Here is a 21,073-nt window from a genome sequence, read left to right on the forward strand (position 1 = left end):
CCCACCTCATACATTACCATACCCAATACCCTCCCTTTCACTGACCACTAGTTTTCCATCTACTCAATTTATTTTACCCCTCGTCCTCCCTATTATTTATTTATCCATAGTTTTTCACTCATCTGTCCATACCCTGGATAAAAGCATCAGACACAAAGTTTTCACAATCACACAGACACATTGTAAAAGTTGTATCTTTATATAATCGTCTTCAAGAATCCAGCTGTAGGATTCTAAGGTGTCCCCAGATCCCTCTTCTACAGAGTGACAGGTGTGTGGGTCCAACTAGCAGGTAACTGGAGTGTTACAAAATGGAACCTCCCAGAAGGCAGAATGGCTGAGAGCTCAGGAAGAGACAGACTCACCGTCACTGTTAACTATGGACAGCAGCAGTTTCAGGTAGTTTTGTGTTTGTTGCACCAGGTCCCAACTCTGTTAGAGAAGATAAATGAAATAAACTGGCTCAGCTTGGGGACTTAAAAGTATTTTAAAAACAAAATGCTAAAATTTATTCTGGACAGAAGTTTGCATAGTAAGAAAACGCAGATGACAGGAGACCTTTGCACAGGAGACCTTTGCTTTCCTGCTCCGACAGCCCCTTTAGACCTCTCCCAATGCCCTGAGCCCCACAGATCCCTTCTCAGTGTGTTGTCACCCATGTGCAGGTTTGGGGTGGGGGGAGGGGAGGGAAAGGATGCAAAGGTCCGGGCAACCCATACCCCACTCCCTGCTCTAGCAGCCATCCAGCAACTGCACATTCATGTTTTCTAACCCCAGGTCTTCCAGTGTAGTTGTCAAAGGAGTTGATGAAGTAGAGAAAGAGCCTCAAGCTGGGGGCTAATAGCTCAAGCTGCATGAAAAAGCCATCCCTTCCACTGTCATCACACCGCAGAAACTAACATCAACTTTCTTATCAAACACATATTTGCTTCTCACTGCTCTTCACTGCATACCCTCTTCTGATGAAATAATAAATGCAGTTGGTTTAGTAAAAAAGTCTTTTAGACATGAGGCCCATGAGCTGGGAGATGGAAAATAAGCAAAAGCTGACAGAAGTTGGAAGTCCCTGTCTTAGCCCCCATAAAAGGCCCAGACAAGACTGAGAGGTAGCTCACCCAGACCTTGGAACTATGCAGAGGGGCTTAATTCAGTTCTATAGCAACCTTCTCCCTGGTGGGGGCAGTTGCTCCAAACAACTGCTGCTTGGGGTTCTGGGCTGCATAGAGAGGGCTGTAAATGCCAGTGAGAGAGCACTTGGGGGCGGGGGGAGTTGGTGGGGCAGACAAACATGGCACCTGTAATTGGAATGGTTTTCCCAGGAATTTAAAACAAGCTCATAACCTGACCCTCCCACGGGCCCTGGAGAGTTCCGACCCACTTTCCTTGGCTCCAGAGACAGCTGCTGCAGCACTGTGCTAATAAAGTTGTTACCCAGAGCAGCACGAGGGGTTTCTCAACTCATCTGGCTTCATGTACCCACTGCCAAAAGATTTCCCGAGCAGTGGCCTCACAGAGTGAGGATAAGTAGGAGAGCAGATGCCAGGCAGAACAAAGGAGGCGGGGGGAGGGGGGAAGGTTGGAGGGGGGAGACTGCAGCAGCAGCAGCAGCAAGGAGAGAACAGGAAGTGACCAAGGCCTGGCGAGCTTCACAGGTCTAATGGCCAGAGTGACTATGTAAGGGTGACACTGACGACCAAAGAGAGGCAGACAGTTCATTCTGTTCCCAGGACCGGGAAAAGAATTGCAGCCCTGGTGGGGGTGGGGGTGGGGGTGGGTTAGGAGAGGGTTGCTGGGCCGATGGAGCCCAATATCACACAGCTCAGTTGAGCTGGGGGGCAGAGCTGGGGGGACCTCTGGCCCTGTCAGACTCAGAAATTCATGTTCTCAGTCACTGTTTTGCTCTGCAGGGATTTCTACAATTCCAGAGTCAGACACACAAGTCAGGGGTGACTACTGACCTGGAAAAGACCTAGGAGGCCACTGAACTCCACACTTGTTTCTGTCCTTCTTGTTCTTGGACCTCTGATGGTAGCCCCAGGGGGAAGAACAGAGCACCATGCCTTTTGTACATGTCTAAGACTGGAAGACTCCAATTCATCCTTCAGAGGTTTGCCCGAGTCACACTCAAGCCACTGGTCAAGACCTCTATCACCCACCTGAGGCTCATGTTTTGGCTTCTTCAAGACTGAACCTTTGGGTCAGAGGCTGTTCTCGCATCTTGAGCGCTTGGTCTCAGGACTAACCAGTAGGCACAACTTGAACATTCCCTGAGGGTGTGGTCTCAGGTCAGCTAGAGGAGCAGCAGCCCATGGAAGGCTTGTGGGCATAGCAAAGAATGTGTGTGCCTCTGAAAAGTGTGATACAGTCTGTGGAGAGCAGCATAATTCCCCCCCATTATGCCATACGGTTCCTCCCCACTCAGTTAGCAGGATTCAGTCCATAGTTCCTAAAGGCCTGGCACTGGGAACCTGAGGGCAAGCACAGCAATCCCAGTCCTCAGGGGAAAACAGTGAACCTATGCAGGTATGCTGACTGCAAAGGAGTAAGTAACTGGAGAAGATGCCCTGGCCTGTATGAAATATCAGGGATGCATCTTGGAGGAGGCAACATGAAAGAGTATGAGTAAAAAAGCTGAGGGAAAGGAGAGTTTCTGGCAGAAAAAACAGGACTTACAAGAAGGACAGCACATCTTCAGCGATGATGGGGGGACAGGAGGGAAAGGTAGTCACAAGAACAGGCAAAGCCGATGGCACAGAGCTAGGTAAACCACATTAGGTCTCTGAACTGTATCCTGAGGAACACAGGTTTCAAGGCACGGAGTGACAATGACAACCCTGCCCTCTCCTTGAAGCACAGACTACTGGCCAAGTACCACCTCAAGTGCTTTACGTTTGCTATTCCCAGTTACTCCTCAAAGGGGCTGTGGTCAGAGCAAGAAGTGATACAATGACAGTGGCCTGGACTAGCTATAGGCAGAACAGATAGAGGCAAGAGGATTTCAGTTCCAGAAAGAGCTTTTAGAGAACTAATGAAAGGTAGAGAAATTATAGAAATGTCTAATTAGCTTCCATTAAAATTAAGAGAAATTGAGGGCGGTGCAATGGTGGCTCAGTGGCAGAATTCTCGCCTGCCATGCCAGAGACCTGGGTTTGATTTCTGGAGCTGCCATACAAAAAAGGAAGAGAAAAAATGAAAATGAAGAGAAACTGAGAGACTGTATGGGACGTAGTAATGGATGTAGGGGAGAAAAGAACTTAGGTTTTCGGGCTGAGCAGTTGGGCGATGGTGGCTGGGGGCACTGTGGGTTTCAGCCAGTCCCATTTTGGACACTTTGAGCTTGAGGTAACCACAGGAAGGGAACCTTAGAAAGGCCACACAGACGTGGGGTACAGAGAGGCCTGGGCGATGGTGGGGAAGAAGAGCCCCCATGACCCTGACAATAGGACAAGAAGACAGGAGGTCCAGCGAGATGCACTGGCTGAATCTACACCTGCCTGCACTCCCTGACCTGGCCCTCCTTCTTTGTGCCTGGAATCTTACTAGTATTCACTCCTCTGAGTTAGCCAACAAGCCTACTTCCTAACTTTCATCTTTCAAATCTGTCTGGTATTTTAGAGAAAGTTTTCACATAGATGTTTGAGCCTTACCACAATTTTGAAACAACTGTCATGAACTTCACTTTACAGAGGCAGTGAGGCTCTTTGCTCAAGGCCAAGCAAGCCTGGGTGTTATCTGGGGCCTCTGCCACACAAGCAGGACCCTTACGCACACACCACAGGGCCTCCTTCCAAAGATGTAAACATCCTTGGCAGAATCAATATACTGAATCCCTGCAACTGCAAAATGATTTGGTGAGGAATCTATGAGATCCAGATTGCGCCTGCTTGAGGAGAGAGCATGAGGCCAGAAGGGTTTAGAAGAAACCTGAGTTCTCCGCATGCAATGAATTAAGAAGTAAGCCTGTAGGATTTCTTTGGACATTTAGTCTGCCCAGGCAAAGCCTGGAACCTAAGACCAGGGGACAGGGCTGCCCTCAAATCTGTTTCTTCTCCAGGCTACAACCACCAATCCCTGACCTGGTCTCTTCCATAAACTTGTCGGGGTTTCTAGGGGAACCGCTGCACAGGGAAGACCTAACATCACCATAACTCATTCATTCAAAGTTACTGAGAATCTACTTTGTGACCAGGTGCTAGATATACAGAGAAAATGGGGAAAACATGATCCCTGCTATCAGGAGAGGAAGGTAAAAGAGGCTATGGGTACAGTCACCCAGCATGGACTGGACCAGACCTCCCTGAGAAAGGGAGGCCTTGGGGACAGATGGGAATGACTGACATCTGGGGCCAGAGAAAAAGAAGGGAGAAATGGGATGTTTTTTAGCTATTCACTGACTCAGTCTTTCAAGCTCAGCACTGTACCAGTCTGTGCTGGGGATGAACCCAACATGGGTCCCTATCCTTCTGGAGCTCAGAGCCTGCTGGGGATGGGGAAGCAGCTGTCAACGAGTGATCACAGTTCAGTGGTAAACTCAACATGCCCAGGGTGGAGATGGGGGACTCAGGGGAAGGTAGGGAGTTGTAGCCCGCCCACACACCAGGGAAGTTTTCCTGGAGCCAAGTCAGCCAGAGGAGAGGTGAGTAAGTGGAGACAACTGAGGATGTGGGGAAGGTGGAGCAAAAACAAAGCTACTCTGTCCTGGCTGAAGCAGGTGGTGCAGGAGCCTTTGAGACTATCTGGGCTCAACAAGGTAGAAAGATGGACATCCAGTCAGACTGCAGGCCCTTCTATGGTAGACGATCAGAGGAGAAAAACACAATGGAAGTCATTTTAAGGTTTCTTTAGTCAAATGAGGTCAAGCAGCTCTGTGCTTCCTCTGGCAGTACACAGTTAAAAAAAAGCAAGAAAAATTTAAAAAGTCCCTAAAGCCTAGATCTGGAGAAGCACACTCCATGAGGTTCTCTGGAAACAGAACCCCCTGGTGGATGCAAATCTTTGAATGAGGCACGTTCAGAAAGCTTTGATTATCTGGGACAAGAGCAAATCTGGAGGGGCAGAGTTAGACAGCTAAGCTGCTCCTCCCTTTCCTGGGATGTGAGAGGGCAGGAGTCAGAGGGGGCTGAAGGCAGATGCTGGGCAGTCGTACATCCACATGAGGGACCCAGGATCCCCACCCCCATCCCACCCCCACTGTCCCCAACCTTGCCCTGCTCATGTTGAGTCAGACTCCTCACCTGATACTGGCTCCAGTCAATGTTCAGGGAACAAGTCAGGGAGTCGGGGATGCTCAGTGGGGCATCAACATAGTCCTGGGGACAGAGAGACACCCGTGAGGCACTGGATGGCCACCAGAACTGTGGTGAGAAGACAGGTCGTGACCCTGATGCTGTGGCTCAGGTGGCTGTGAGAGCCCCAGGTAGGAAGCCCCCCACAGCTTTTGCCTTCTTCAGGCCAGACACTTTTACTAGCCTGGGAGTGACGGCTTCAACAACAAAGTGGACAGCTCATTGCTGCCGAATGGAGTTCCCTCAGACATCTGAGTGTTTGCTGCTGAAACAGACATGATCAGCTTGTATTAAGCCTCTAGCAGATTTCCTGGAACCTGCTCCTACCAATTGGGCAAGAAATAGGATACTCCTCCCAATCTGCACACAGACAGCTACGGAAAGAGGAATGACTTTTTCCAGCTTACCTCTGAACAACTCCTTTAAAGAAAGGAGGAGATTAATCAGGGGGAAGGAAAGTACATATGGTAAGGATTTAAACGTGTATATAACAGGGAAGAGGGAGAAAAATGAGTTGTTCAGGAATGAGAAGAGAAAGGAAAAAGGTGGTAGTTTTCCCTCAAAGGATTCCTAGCTGTTCCCCTTGGTCTCCTTTTACAAACAAACCTAAGACCCACATTAACAAATGTTATTGCTCATACCTGCTTCCAGTTGAAAATGAGTCCTTCTGCCATGTAATCCCGATCCTTATATTCCTTGAAAAATTCACAGCCTGGAAAAGAAGAACAGGTTATAACACTTCCTGTATTGTATGAGCCCAGTCTCTTGAGAAGCCTGGGGCTAAGCCAGGGTCCTGAGGGCTGGTGGGCCTCACATGAGGCCAACACTGACAGGGGTAGGGATTAGACTGCGTGGGTGAAAGCCAGGGAGGATCCTCCACCGCACTCTGGGTTCTAGTCACAGCCCTGCTCGGTGAGGCACTGCCCCCTTTACACCTCTCTGCATCTCTTGCTACCTGTCCCCACTGGTTAGTGGCCTCCTCCCCTTGTTTCAGGTCCCTTGTTGTACAGGTCCCTGCAGTGTCAAAAGCCTATAAACAAAACCATGGCTCCCAATTTGAGCCCCAGCACCATGTTTCTGACAACCCCTCAATTTATAGGGGACCTATAATTCTCCCCCACCTCTAAAACAAGGAGGTAGGATGGGGGGTAATAACCTCACAGGCTTCTAGTGAGCACCCAAAGTTCAAACATACTGGAAAGGACCATGGACAGTACCTGAAATGTAAAAGGTACTCTGGAGATACTCCCATCTCCAAAAATCCTGGCAAAAAGGTGCTTTTCTGTGCCTCTTACTACAAAAATCCCAAGAAACTCCCCCAGGGTAAGCCCAGAGGAATACAGTGAGGAACAGCAGTGAGGACAGAGCATTGGTAACATTCTCAGCTTCAAATCTCAGCTTTTCACTTAGCTCTGTGACTATAAAGAGGTTGTTTAACTTCTCTAAGGCTTGATTTCCTCATATGTAAAATGGAACCTTATGGACGAGCTGAATTAATACATATAAAGCAATTAGCACAGCCCTGAGACCAGCAGCCTGGACGGTGGCATCCTGCTTCTGCCACTGCGCTGCTGTGACAAGAGCCTGGCAACAGGCTCCTTTGAGCCATCCTGTGGCTCAAAGGCATCCACATTTCTTCACCACCGGGGTCACCTGACTGTGGTCAGAAAGTGAGTTTTGCCCCAGGACCAGGGTTTTCACTTGCTGACTCTGGCTGCACCAAAGCATGATGCGTGCCCCTTGGCCGAAGAGGGTGCCTCAAGCTAGGTATTTTGAAAGCAGCTTCTTGTAGTTATTCTCAGTTCCTCTGCCAGGGCTAATGCAAACTTCAGAGGTCACATGGTTTTGACCAGACATCCAAGTCTGCTGATATCCCTGAAGGCAACAAGAGCTGTCTGAATTATATCAGAGGCCGCAGGCCAAAAAAATTCATGTAAAACTCTCCAGCAATTCTTGGGCCCAGTTCTTATCTAAGGTCAGCTCCTTTAGAGAGGAGGGTCTGCAGAGCAGGACCTAGGGAACTTCTTGGGCTGAAGATCCACTCCATATAATTTCCAAACTCAGTTCTGATTACACACACTTTGGCACTCTAATCCTCCCAGGTCCCTGAAGTCAGGGAATAATACTTGGCTATAACACTTCAGACTATTCTTGTCTCACTGGGAAAAATAAGAAGTATCAGACAGGCCCCGAGCTCATAAGCCCAGGATAAAAGAGCTCGAGTGCTCTGTTCCTCAAATTCTAGCTTCTCAAATCAACAAAACACCCCAGGCTCTCAGCTGAGCTCAGACCAGCCTTTAATGCAGAAGCAGTTTTCTGTGAGAAACTGACAGAATTAAGAAAGACTCAGTACCTGTTCTTGAACAGGCCTCCCAACCCACGAGTCTTCTCGAAAGCGGGGTGAGAGCAGCAACTCACTGAAGGAGGAAACAAATTAGACTTGTTCTGCAGTTTACAGCCCAGTCTATTTTGGTGCCCAGAAGGAAGTGCTCATGGAACACTTCTCATTTTCAAGGGCCAGTTTAAGCTCCAGTTAGTTTGATATAATGGACACCACTGAAGTTCCTGCCTGAGCTTCAAAGGCATTACAAGGCTCAGCTGAAAACCCTTAAATGGCATCAAACTGAATATCATGATTTGGTTCGGATAATGGTAATTTTCTTCTTATTACCTAACTAATACACGTATGTTAAGGGAAAAACCCTCAAGAACCTAAGTCTATCTAGTCAAATGCTCTCCTACCCACTTCTGAGGGTACAATGGCACCCCACCCTGCCCAGGTGTTCTATGTGGGCTCACCCCTGAAGCCACCCCACATCCAATACAGAGCTGTCAAACATAATGCATAAAATATTGGGGAACAGGGAAAAAAATTCAAACAGATTTTCTCATCTTAACATTTTGGCAAATTTCTTTCCTTATTTTTGTGAGTACTTTCCCCTTACATTAGTTGAGACTACTGTTGACGTATTTTTGTAGTCTGTTTATCATCTTCAGCATTTCCCAAGTCAAAAAGTTTAAGCATTTTTCTAAGACTATGAAATATTTCATTCTACCCATGCCATCATCACCTAATCTTTATGCTGATTAATGAAAAAATTTCCCATGCTTTGCAATTATAAACATAGTGAATACTGGTCACCATAAACCAACTTGATTATCGCCTAATGACATTACCAGAAGAACCGGGTCAAAAGGTGTTAAAAGGGTGGGCCACAGTGGCTCAGCAGGCAGAGTGCTTGCCTGCCATGCCAGAGGACCCGGGTTCGATTCCCGGTGCCTGCCCATGATTAAAAAAATAAATAAATAAAAAGGTGTTAACATTTTGGGGTTCTTGCAATAAATTGCCAAACTACAGCTGAAAGGGCTTTCTGCTAATATTCTGGAGCAGTGGTATTCAAACTTCAAGCAAAACTATTTTTCTAAACCAAGTCCTGTTTGGAACTTAAATGATAAAGAGTGTGCTGTCTAGTTCCTCGGACAACGTAAACAATCACTGTTTGGCAAAGAGAACCTCATGGTCTGCAGAAACCGCCAACTATCTCCTGAGAGTGAGGAGCACAGTCTGCAAATGAACTTTAAAGCTACCTGATGGTGCCTGTGTGGACACCCCACAGAGGATCCTGTCACAATGTGGCCCGGACCCTGTCAAGCCTACCGGAGTTACATTTTTGCATCATCATTATAATCTGCACAGGCCCAAAGTTGCTTCTGGAGAAGGGGGTGGTTCTTTGAGCCTTTCTCATCCACTCATCCTCAGGCCCCAATTCCTTAAGCCTATTATTTGCCAGGCACCTATTTTGGATGGGGCTGGCACTTTACTCTGAAATAAGCACCATCATGCTCATTTTATGAAGGGTGACACCAATATTTAGTGGGTTAAAGGACTTGTTCAAGAACACACTGTGCTAGAGCTGGGACTCATGCCCAGCCCCATATGGCAGCAAAGATTAGCAGGCAGAGGAGAGTGAAGAGTGACTCAGGTGGAGGCCATAGAAAGCTGGAGGTCCCTGTAAGGGAGCCAGGTTATCCAGATTGTAGTTTAAATACCACCAGCTCAGCTTATGAGGATACCCTCTTTTGAAGCTCTAGATGTACTTGCAGTTTTAACAAGTTAGAGGCCTCCTGGCTACACAGCAACCTGCTGTTGCCAAACTTGCCTACTCTGGCTACTGGCTTTCTCCTCCAAGATGAGGAGACAAGGTCTAAAACAGGACTAAAGGCAGAAGTTGGTGGGGAGAAACAGGAGAGAGGTTTCAAGGAGAAAAGAATGTACTCTTTAGTCTGTTGACAAAGTCTTGCATTGCTGTTAATGCTCCTTGCTTTCCTTGCTGTAAAGGCAGTGTGGTAGTTAGATTCAGTTGTCAACTTGGCCTGGAGAAGGCACCTAGTTCTGTTGCTGTGGACATGAGCCAATGGTACATGAACCTCAATGTTCATGTTGCTGATTACACCTGCAGTCGGCTAGGAGGCATGCCTGCTGCAATGAATGATATTTGACTTAACTGGCTTGTGCTTAAATGAGAGAGCGCAATGCTGCACAGCCCAAGCAGCTCAGCATACCTCATCTCAGCACTAGCAGCTCAGCCCAGGCCTTTGGCGATGCAGAAAGAAATCACCCCGGGGAAAGTTGTTGGAACCCAGAGGCCTGGAGCAAAGGTCAGCAGAAATCACCCTGTGCCTTCCCACATAAGAAAGAACCTCAGATGAAACTTAGCTGCCTTTCCTCTGAAGAACTAACAAAATAAATCCCCTTTTATTAAAAAGCCAATTCATCTCTGGTGTGTTGCATTCCGGCAGCTAGCAAACTAGAACAGGCAGGTACTGCCATGGAGACACTTTAGTACCCAGTGCAGAGAAGACTGTTCTGACCTCGATCACACACACCTGTGTGGTGGAGACGGGCAGCTCTGTGGATACTCAAGTGCTCTGCAACAAGACGAGGCCACTGTACAGTGACGAGAGACGGCACTTACATGTTCTTCCACCATGGAACAGCCTTGCCTGGGGCAAATTCCAAGAGCTCAGTCATGGCAAGGGGAATACACAGAGGTTCAAGCCCACAAAGGCAAGAGCACCGTGGCTAGGTGCGGGCACAGAATGCTAACGAAGCATTTTACACTTCCATAGGACTTTATGTGCACAGAATACTTGGGGAACCACAATCTCATCTTTACAGCAAAATCCTGAGCTAACCCTCTCTAAGTTCCAACTGACACCTGAGAAAACTGGAGGCACAGAGAGGTGAAATGAATAGCAATGACAAGTCCAGGTCTCACTCTCAGGACCCCTCGAGAGGGAAAGCCCCTTCTAGTATACCGTCCTAAGTCAGGAGTGGGAACCTGTGCTGGAGGATAAACTGTCCTACACTGACTGACCAGCTGCCTGCTGGAAAGTTTTTGGGGTGCCTCTGTACCTAAGTGTGCAAGGCCCACTGATGGCCTCCTAGGGTCCTCCAGTCCCAGGAAGCCTGGCACGTGACTACAGCCTGCAAAGAGCTTCCTACCTGGATATGGGATGGAGAGGAGAGTGAAGTCGGCATAGCGCTGGGCTTTGTCCACTTTTTCGGAGGAGGTTACACTATAAGACAGGGACACAACGTGTTATGGCATCACAACACACACTCAATGAGTATTACAGTAACTTAAAATGAACCTCCTGCTGAGAACTGTTTTTCAGACTTAACAGTGATTCCCTTTAGTGGCACTTACTTTGAACATTAAGAAATTTAACTTTTCTGTTCTCTAGCTCACTTGTCAAGTGAGGGAAGTCAATCTCTAATAGTGAAGCAGACTTTAGCCAAGACCTAAAGTTGCAGGACAACCTTCCATTTAAGCCTCACAAATAAATGCAGTACATTAGGACCTAAAAGCATTAGGGCCCAGGATGGCAGAGAATCCCTCTCTCTTTCCTATCATCTTCTACCAATATTATCTGAGAGCAGCTTTCTAAACTTGGTGAACAAACAGATCTGCAAAGTAAAAAATATTTAGGATTATTCTGACAGATGAGGGGAGGAAGGAGGATAAGGGAATATTCTAATACCTACAAATAGCTTAGTTGTAACTTTTGTCTCAGTAGGCCTTGTTTTCTAACACAAACTCTTAGGATAACTAAAAGACAATACTATTAAATATATATTTTGGTAAATGCACCTATAACTTATCACACTAACGCAGGTCTTATTTTTAAAATTTTTGCCTTATATGAAGATTTGGTCCACCTATCTGGATAGTTTTTTATATAACAGCAATCACTAAATCAAAAACTTAGGTACAAAAAAAGTGGTTTCTCCCCCCCCACACACACACTTTTAAAGAGATTCTAATCTCTCTGAGATGGTTTAGAAGTTGGAGCCAGAAAACACTGTGGTTGAAGATCTATAGCTCCTTTGGTTACTTCATGCGCAACTTTGAGCAGGCAACAACCTCCCTCTGCTTCAGTTCCCCATCCCGTCCAAGGGGCTCGTAGCCCCCTTGCAGGGCTGTTTGAAGATAGGATGAGAGGATGTAGATAAACACTGGCATGGTGGCTGACGCGTGCTCAGGACCTAGGATTTCTATCACCCTGTGTCTACGTATCTGTGGACACATCACTTCCATCCATTTCTTGGTGGGTGTCCTATACTCACTTCATGCCAAACTTCACCTTCTTGTTTTCCACCATCAGGTCACAGATGTATTTCACTGACAGGTACCGAAGCAGCTTGATGTCATGGCCTCTGACCTTATCAAAGAGGTGCGTATCAGCACTTCTGAAATAAAGAGCCGGAGGAAGAAGTTACATAGGCAGATTCACTCAGAGAAGTCCACAGGATGTTCCCAGGAGTGTAGATGTCATTGGCAAGAGCTTTTCCAGAAGCTGCAGGGAAGGCTAAGACAGGCCAACTGGTTTCAGGGAGGATGCGGACAAGGTGACTTTCTAAGAGATTATCCAGCTCTCTAGGATGTATTTCAAAGGGGAATAATTTGCAGTGGGGAGACGGGAAAGGGTTTGACATTATGTCAGGAGACTCGAGATAATCTCAGAGTTCTAAAGAGCAGCAAGCTGGTGGCTGATAAAGTCTTTTTGCTTCCATTAGCAGTTTATCTCCTTCCACCCTGCACCCGTCCCCCCTACTTATGACCACTCTCAGCCATTTAACTTGTTCATAATGTAACAGATTGGAATTCTTGTTGGGAGATGGACTTTCAGAGAAATTTTATCAACGAATTGTGAAATACTAGCAAGTCCATTACCTCTACATAGCAGGCCTTATGAAGCAGGAGTTCTGATGCCCAGACTGCCTTTTGATCAGCCATGCAGACATAGGCAAAAGCAGAAAGCATAAACAGTCACTTTTTTTTTTTTAAATGTCCACTATTGATGTCCCCAGCAGTATCCTTTCCCAGAGTAGTGTGTGCTGAAGAAGCCAAACATTCTTGAGGTCAGCCAGACCCACTGCTCTCCGAGCTAACAGGCAGGACCCTGGCCCAGTCCCTCTCACACCCACGGAAGCATGCTTTGGGGCAGCGGATTTCATTAAGGTACTCCTATGCATACTCAAGACGCTTTGCACTAGGTTCAAGACTTTCCACTTTGTACAAACCACATGAAGGAGCTTTTCCAAAATACCTTCTAGTGTTATTTTTAGAAAACATTTAGAAAGAGGATAGGGAGAGTGTGAAACAGTTCATTACTTCCCCTCCCAGGGGCTCAAAGTATTTCTTTGTATCAAACTCTTACTTATGGCATCAATCATGCAGTTTTGAAGCTTCTGGTCTCTACATGTGTTTTCTAGGCCAGACCACATGCCTGGCAGTGGAGCCAGAATCTGTGCCCTGTGTAGTAGCTGGTGGGGAGCAGTGTGCACCCTGGCTGCACAGTGAAATTCAGTAGAGCTTTAGAACAACCACACATGTCTGAGTCCTGTCTCAGCCCTTATGTACCAGGAACCCCAGGAGTGGAACCTCCTGGGGGCCTGCTACATAGCCAAGATGGATTCAGACTGCCATGGGCATTCAACAAAGTCAGCCGTGACATGAAACTACCAGATGTACTCTGACAACCCTATTTCTGGGGCATGGATATGGTAGACAGGAGAAAAGGACCAGTCCACTCACCTAGGACTAGCAGTGAATACATTGTCAGTATGAAAATGGCTACCATTGGTCAGACAACCTAACCCCAACCCACCCAACCCATGGACCCCCAGTGACCCAGACTGACCTAAGAGCACAATCTTCCTCCGTGATGTCCTCTGCTGCCCAGGCATCATCTGCACCCCCTGTCAGAGAGACCTGTGTATTACAACCCTGAGGCTGGTGGCACAGGGCTCTGCCCTTGCCCCGGACCAGCCTTCTCCCCACTGTGCCACAGGTGGGCTGGGCTGAGGTGGCTCCACCTCGAGGGACCACCCTCACACCTCTCACCACCATATGCCCAGCAGCCTCCTCACCCCACGCATCTCCTCACACAGATCCCATCTGTCTCCCGGTCTCTGATGAAAGGGGCAACTTCTGGGCCCTACCAGCTCTCTCTTACCCTCCACCTATGCCTTGGATACGTGTTCCCTATATCTGGGTTTCTGTTCTTAGTCATAGAGAAGGCTGAGGAACTCTCACCTGAGAAGATGTAGTTGTAGCCAGTGCGTCCATACAGCTCCCCCCATCCAGCCAGTGTGGCCGACCTGCAAATGTGCTGGGAGAGAAACAGCATTTTCAGTGTCCGAGGGTTTTCGAAAGCACACACAGTTGAAGAGACAGCTAGGACTCCCAGTTATTCCAGGCCAGGTGGGCCCAGGAGCACACCCCAAAGTTCGTGAGGATCAAGGACGCAGCAGTCAGTCTAAAGTGCTCCTAGCCTCTATCAAGGGGAGGGAGTGCTTCTCCCAAATGAGACACAGAGGAGGGTCATTAGCAGCAGTGGATAAGGCCTAGCAGTTAGTTGCGTGTGTAAAGAAAATGCCACGCCCATCTTGCCACTGAATTTACACAAGCCCATGAGGTGGCTATGGCAGGAGGTATACAGATACCATTTCACAGATGAAGAAAATCAGTAATTGGGAGGTTAAGCAAGGTCACATAAGGAGTTTAGCTCCAGACCTACCCACCTCCAAAGCCTGGATGAGCAACAGGTGGTGAGCAATCTTTACAGCAGGAAGGTCAATAAAAGGAAAGGTGTTTGGGGGTGTTGGGGTAGAGGTGGGCAGGCTTTTTTTTTTTTTTTTTTTTTAATTTAGTCTTCTCTCTTCCCTATCAAAGCTATGTACTAGCTGTAACTGTGTTTACTCTTTTATTATTTTCCTCATCACTGAAAGGATCACTTTGAGGGCTAAAAATCCAGCAACTAGCTAGCTGGCATGGACTTTAATATCTAACCATAAGGCTGCACCCTGAAATAAATTGTGTTTGATGGGATCCAGTAAGGTTGGGCAATTGGGAGGAGTTATCTGGCAATGGGAAAGCAAACTAGCAACAGTACTGGACTAAGTAAGGGCTGAGGTGGCAGTGAGGATGGGTAGGGCGAATATAGGCCCCTGAGGAGCTCACTAAAGAGTGGGGAAGGAGTAAGGAGCAGGAGTGGGGGTGGGGTGAAGTTCATTTTTGAATGGGTCACACAGCCCAGTAATATAAACTGGGTCCCCAGAAGATAACAAAATCTTGCCTGAAGGCTTTGCTTTCTCTATGTATAAGAAAAGGAATGGGAAGACAACAGTTCTGCTGCTATAGGTTCCCTCGAAGAAAAGGGGTATGGGTGGAACCACTAGACTATCTCTGACTTTCTCTGAGGTAGCAGCAGCTTGGGAGTGGGAAAGAGAGCGCAACAGAAAAGTGATCTGCGTATACCCCTGGGCAGGGGGTGCTTTTTCAGCTCCAGTGTAAAGAACTGGTTTACGGGAAGACTGTCCTGGTTTGTGGAAGATTAGGTTTACGTACAAAGACCACGACTGGGATTCCTGATGGGCTAAGCGGGAAGCGCTATGATGAGGGCTGCTTCACTTTTTCTGGGCCTAAGAGCACTTTGAAAATCTGATGAAAACTAAACTGTCTCCAGAAAATAAACGTACATACCATAATTTACCTTGGACTTTTTCTTAGATGCCGTCAAGTGTGTCCATGGGCCCACTCCCAACCTCTGAAGAGCCCCTTCCTGCCCATGTGGTTAGGAGCAGTGAAGGAGAGGGCTTTAACAGGAAAGTGTCACAGCCCAGGCTGAGGACCCCAAAGACTTCATGAGAAGGGACAGGTCTGATTTCGGCATCCAGCTAGGTTTGACTTTCATGGGTATCATGCTCACCTACTCCCATTCATCTAAACTCCTGGTACCCAAATATCACTCCCCTTTGCGTTCTTTTTTTTTTTTTTTCTGTTAAATCTTTTTAGAGCACACAGGTGCTGCTGAGCTTTGAGACAGTTTACTGAATTCTTTTCAAGGTCTGGAAATTTTTTTCTGCTCCCAGGGCTTCTCTCACATCTCTTCTCTCTGTCTTTGTCTTTTTGGTAACTAAGGCAGCCTGGACCCAGCAGGACTTGTCCAGAGTCAGAGAACAAGAAGAAAAGTGAGGCTGCCTGTGCCCCAAGTGGGACTTCAGAGCCCTGATGAAGGTCCCGAGCCTGTCTGGTGAAGGGCTGGTCACAAAACTGATTCAAATACCCCACACTGGCTCCTTAGTCTCCTGGCTCTGATTCGTAACCCACTCATTTCAGCACTTTAGGCTTTAGATTAGTTCTAAATATTATCTATTTATCGAAGTAGGAACAGTCTCTAATTCTACATGCAGAATATTGTTCTGCAGGATTTGCTAATACAGTAACCAACCTCAGCATGCAGAATAAAAGCAGGAATTTCTTCCTAAGGGAAGAAACAAAGAGAAAGACCAATTGCCCCAATCTGAATTGTCTAAAAGCCCAAATACAAGTGTTGGGGGAGAAATGGTATTGTTGAACATCGTACCTTTCAATGCCTAAGTTGAATTTTGAAGGAACAAGGAAGACATTCATAAACATTCCTTAACCTCCCTCCTTCCCCCAACCTGCAGAGGTCAGGGCCTCCCAGGAGGGTTGGTAATAAACACAGCCACTATCACATGAAATGCCAAGTGCCCGCCATATACCATAACACCTCCGGGGGAGATGGCCCCACTCTGCGGCCTTTCTCAACCACTCTCTCTCAATTGCTCCTTCACATCTGCCATTCCCACTGAGCTCCACAAGGACAGGGATGCCTACAGTATGTATCCTTCTGTATCCCTACAGTCTAGTTCATGGCCCAGCAGTGCTTTATCCAAGACAGGGTGAGCATGCACTAGGTGCCAGGAGTATAGCAATGAGACAAGGCCACTGCTCTCAAAGGATCACAGCAGAGAAGGACAGACATTTAAATACACAATTAGAATAAAAGGTATCCAAACAGATATTAAGTAAACTAACACCGAATTGGGAAAAAGAGAGGTATAAATGGTATCTCACTGCTTAGACGAGTAGTGCAAAGGAAGAAGAAAACCAGATTGACAGCAAAGCCCTCATGAACATTTAAATGCCAGAGACTTCTCAGATTATCCTCACTGCAGCAATTTAGTACCCTCTGAATTTAGTTGGCCTAGAGCTCTTTTCTCAGTCCTACCTAGCTATAGAAGTGCTAGCAATCTGCCATATAGCTCCCTTACCAGACTAAGCCCCAAGAACTTGGAGATGTTTAGCGTGGCATTTTCTAAGTGTATTCAGGAAAGTTCGTTATTTGTGGTCTACAGACAATTGAGTGAAAAACACCAGATTTGACAAAGTTATATAGGTCTCTCTGATACAGGACTTCTCAGAGCCTTTACTATGTCAATACACACATGTCAAGGTACTTTATCAATTTGGAGACTGGAGGTTAGACCAAATCTAGTATGCAATATTTCTCATTCTAGTTTGACAGGGAATGTGTAACAAGCAAATCTTTACAGTATACACTCTGGGAAAGCTGGCTTGAGTATTTCCTATGCAACTTCTGGTGACGAGCAATGTGCTCTAGAGAGCAGTGGTCTAAACTGGGGTTGCCAAAACTTTCAGGAACGTGAGAACATTACAAAGGGTACATGGGAACAAAGAGCTCTAAAACGATCAATGTCAGGGACCTAACTTGCACACGTACTCTTTCCTAAGATCCAAGTGCAGAGTCTTCTTTCCTACCTCCTCTTTCCCATTGCCCTTCTTCCACTTTATAAATGAAAGGCACAAATAGGGTCTAAAATAATGCTCAGAGCTGCCCTTGCACAACCCTGCTCTGGATCCTCAACATGATCCCTGAGTGACTACAGCTGCAGTCTGCAAACCACTGTAACCACAGGTCCATGACTGGTTCCCAGCACATGAGAGACACTGGACTGACTCAAGGAATAAATGAACTACATCTTAGCTCACCTCCCGTCCTCTAGCCTTTCTCTATTTTAGTCCACCGCTGGACTAACCTTCCCTAGAATACTAACTTAGTCCATACTCCCTTGGTCAGAAATCACGGTCGCTCTCCAGTCAAATGCAACACCTCAATTGGCTTTCAGCTTCCTTCATTCAATCCCCTCTGCTTCAACTTGTACCGCCCATTCCAGCCAGTCAGGTCTCTGGCCATTTCCCACTTCTGCCTTTTACAACACTGTATTTCTTGAGGCCTACAACAGCACCTGGCATATAATAAGAAAGCACTCAAAACATACTTGGTGAATTATAGGATTGAAAGAATGTGCAATCAGCAATGTATGTACTCAATTTAATCCATACCACTCTGATATAGGCATGATGATTATTCTCAATTATAGAGGAAGGAAAACGGAGGCCTTGAGAGACTTAGTAAGTTGCTCAAGGTCATGCAACCAGGAAGTTAACAGAGCCAGAATCTGACCTCAGCAGCCTGGCTCCAGAACACATGGTGGGTACTCTGGTTTCAACTTCCCTTTCCCATCTAGACTCATCTTAAGGCAGTCTCAGAATTGGCTTGTTAGTCTGGTCTGCTTCCCACAGCAACATACACCAGTAGCCACCCAACATTTAGCTGCCAAATGTGGAGAATAAAAAGACTCTACACCTCAGGGAGTGTGAGGATTTGGTGTAGCCTTACCTTGCCCCTGAACAGGATTACTGGGCAGACAAATCGTCCTCTGCACCTGGCCATCTTGCTGCGGTTGATGAGCTCTTGCAATTTGCTCACTTGCACAGTGCTCTCAAACCTAATGCACAGAGAAAAGAGTCTGGTCATGCTGCCTCTTGGTGGGCACGGTGTGTGTTTTGATACGTACCCTCCCATAATGTGATTTGTGTGAGTGATCTATCATTTAATAGATCATTGCTATATTACATTTTTCAGGAAAAGAAAATGCTATATTTTAGGTATAAATTTAAGCCATCCTAATTTCAGAATCTTTATTATGAAAAAATATAACAACCTAACTGAAGACATGATGAAGATAGAAATATATATAGCAAATGGAATGTTAATTATGACTACGGTGTACAGTTTTTAACTCCTAGGTAAGACAAGTGTTATTCTGGGGATCCCCTGGAAGTTGCAAGGCCATTTTTGTAATCTATTCAAGGGGGAAAATGAGCTGAAGCCTCTCATTCCTCATGGCTCTATGCCCTCCGATATCACATCAATACTCTTAACCATCTTTAACAGGCCAAGTAGCCAACAGGGAAGGGAATGTTGGAATAAAGGAAACTATCTGCAGCATTGAGAAGCTTAGCAGTTAATGCACCAGGTTTGGTAAGGGAACTCCTAGAACACGGAGCTAATGAGCTCCCACAAGTCACATCCATATCAAATCATACTTCCCCCAAATAAGGATTTAATCTCCCAGGATTCACCCACCAATCTGGGAACAAAGCTCCACTTCAGACAGTCAGACTTTGGTACCAAAGAAAGTAGAGGCAAGGAAAGCTAAAGAGTAAAAAGCAACCCCAGCTACTTAGAGTAACCTAGCAGAAAGGAGGGAAGACATGTTCTCTCCTTAAAAGTGTTGAGATTTCAAGCCAAATCCCAGCTGGGGTTTAATTCCTTCCATACTCTAATCCTCCAAGAGAGCTGTATGTTATTGCACATCTCCACATGTACAAATGCACCCAAATACTGTTTCAGAATGAGTAAGTAAGCAAGTCCCACACACCTGAGCTACCTTCTGAAGTGTATCTGAATGCTACTGGGGTTAATAAAAATTCAAAGTCTTTCAAATGCACTGCTGAATTCTTAGTAGACTTTACAGGTAGATATATTCTCAAGCCACAAATACTAAAAATGCAATTATCATAAGGTGGGTCTCTGAAATTAAAGTTAAAAATGGGGGTCTTACAACCAAAGCTATAGGCTGAGCCCTGAGTCTTGGGGTTTCTTCTTTTGAAACTTAACCCCACAAAGTAGGTCAAGCCTACTTAAAATTAGGCCTAAGAGTCACCCCCAGGAGAACCTCTTTTGTAGCTCAGATGTGGCCTCTCTCTCCAGCCAACACAACAAGCAAACTCACCTCCCTCCCCCATCTACATGGGACATGACTCCCAGGGGTGTGGACCTTCCTGGCAACGTGGGACAGAAATCCCAGAATGAGCTGAGATTCAGCATCAAGGGATTGAGAAAACCCCTAGAATGAGCTGAGACTCAGCATCAGGGGATTGAGAAAACCTTCTCGACCAAAAGCGGGAAGAGTGAAATGAGACAAAATAAAGTGTCAATGGCTGAGAGATTCCAAAGAGAGTCGAGAGGTTATCCTGGAGGTTATTCTTATGTGTTAAATAGATATCACCCTGTTAGTCAAGATGTAGTGGAGAGACTGGAGGGAATTGCCAGAAAATGTACAGTGGTGTTCCAGTAGCCATGCTTCTTGAAGATGATTGAATAATGATATAGCTTTCACAATGTGACTATGTGATTGTGAAAACCTTGTGTCTGATGCTCCTTTTATCTACCTTGTCAACAGACGAGTAGAACATATGGAATAAAAATAAATAATAGGGGGAACAAATGTTAAAATAAATTTAGATTGAAATGCTGGTGATCGATGAGGGGGAGGGGTGGGGGTATGGTATGTATAATCTCTTTTTTTTTCTGTTTTCGTTTTGTGTCTTTTTCTGTTGTCTTTTTATTTCTTTTTCTGAATTGATGCAAATGTTCTAAGAAATGATCATGATGAATATGCAACTATGTGATGATATTGTGAATTACTGATTATATATGTAGAACAGAATGATCATATGTTGAGTGTTTTTGTTCGTTTGTTGTTAATTTTTTTTTAATTTAATAAATAAAATAAAATTAAAAAAAGATGTAGTGGAGAGGGTGGAGGGAACTGCCTGAAAATGCAGAGCTGTGTTCCAGTAGTCATGTTTCTTGAAGACGATTGTATAATGATATAGCTTTCACAATGTGACTGTGTGATTGTGAAAACCTTGTATCTGATGCTCCTTTTACCTAGCTTATCAACAGATGAGTAAAACATATGGAATAAAGATGAATAATAGGGGGAACAAATGTTAAAACAAATTTAGATTGAAATGCTGGTGATCGATGAGGGGGAGGGGTGGGGGGTATGGTATGTATGAATTTTTTTCTGTTTTCTTATTTCTTTTTCTGAACAGATACAAATGTTCCAAGAAATGATCATGATGATGAATATGCAACTGTGTGATGATATTGTGAATTACTGATTATATATGTAGAACGGAATGATCAAAAGTTAGGAATGTTTGCGTTTGTTTAGTGTTTCTTGGTATTTTAAAAAAAATTGGAAAAAAAATGGGGGTCTTAAAATATAAACCAGTATTAATAGTTTGATGATTTTG

General features: G+C 45.9%; 1 protein-coding gene across 5 annotated transcripts in view; it reads right to left on the reverse strand.

Moving 5' to 3' along the window:
* Positions 1–21,073, reverse strand: part of MTMR14 (myotubularin related protein 14) — a 47,573-nt gene that overhangs the window by 20,123 nt on the left and 6,377 nt on the right. For all 5 annotated transcript variants that reach the window (XM_077116649.1, XM_077116646.1, XM_077116645.1 and 2 more), the window contains exons 3-10: positions 18,363–18,471; positions 13,889–13,964; positions 13,494–13,551; positions 11,917–12,039; positions 10,792–10,865; positions 5,927–5,997; positions 5,235–5,309; positions 366–432 (exon numbers count right to left, since the gene is read on the reverse strand). In XM_077116649.1, the coding sequence (XP_076972764.1) occupies positions 366–432; positions 5,235–5,309; positions 5,927–5,997; positions 10,792–10,865; positions 11,917–12,039; positions 13,494–13,551; positions 13,889–13,964; positions 18,363–18,471 (653 nt within the window). The remainder of the gene's footprint in view (positions 1–365; positions 433–5,234; positions 5,310–5,926; positions 5,998–10,791; positions 10,866–11,916; positions 12,040–13,493; positions 13,552–13,888; positions 13,965–18,362; positions 18,472–21,073) is intronic.

The sequence above is a fragment of the Tamandua tetradactyla genome, chromosome 9 (genome assembly GCF_023851605.1).
Source record: "Tamandua tetradactyla isolate mTamTet1 chromosome 9, mTamTet1.pri, whole genome shotgun sequence".
Taxonomy (NCBI): Eukaryota; Metazoa; Chordata; class Mammalia; order Pilosa; family Myrmecophagidae; genus Tamandua; species Tamandua tetradactyla.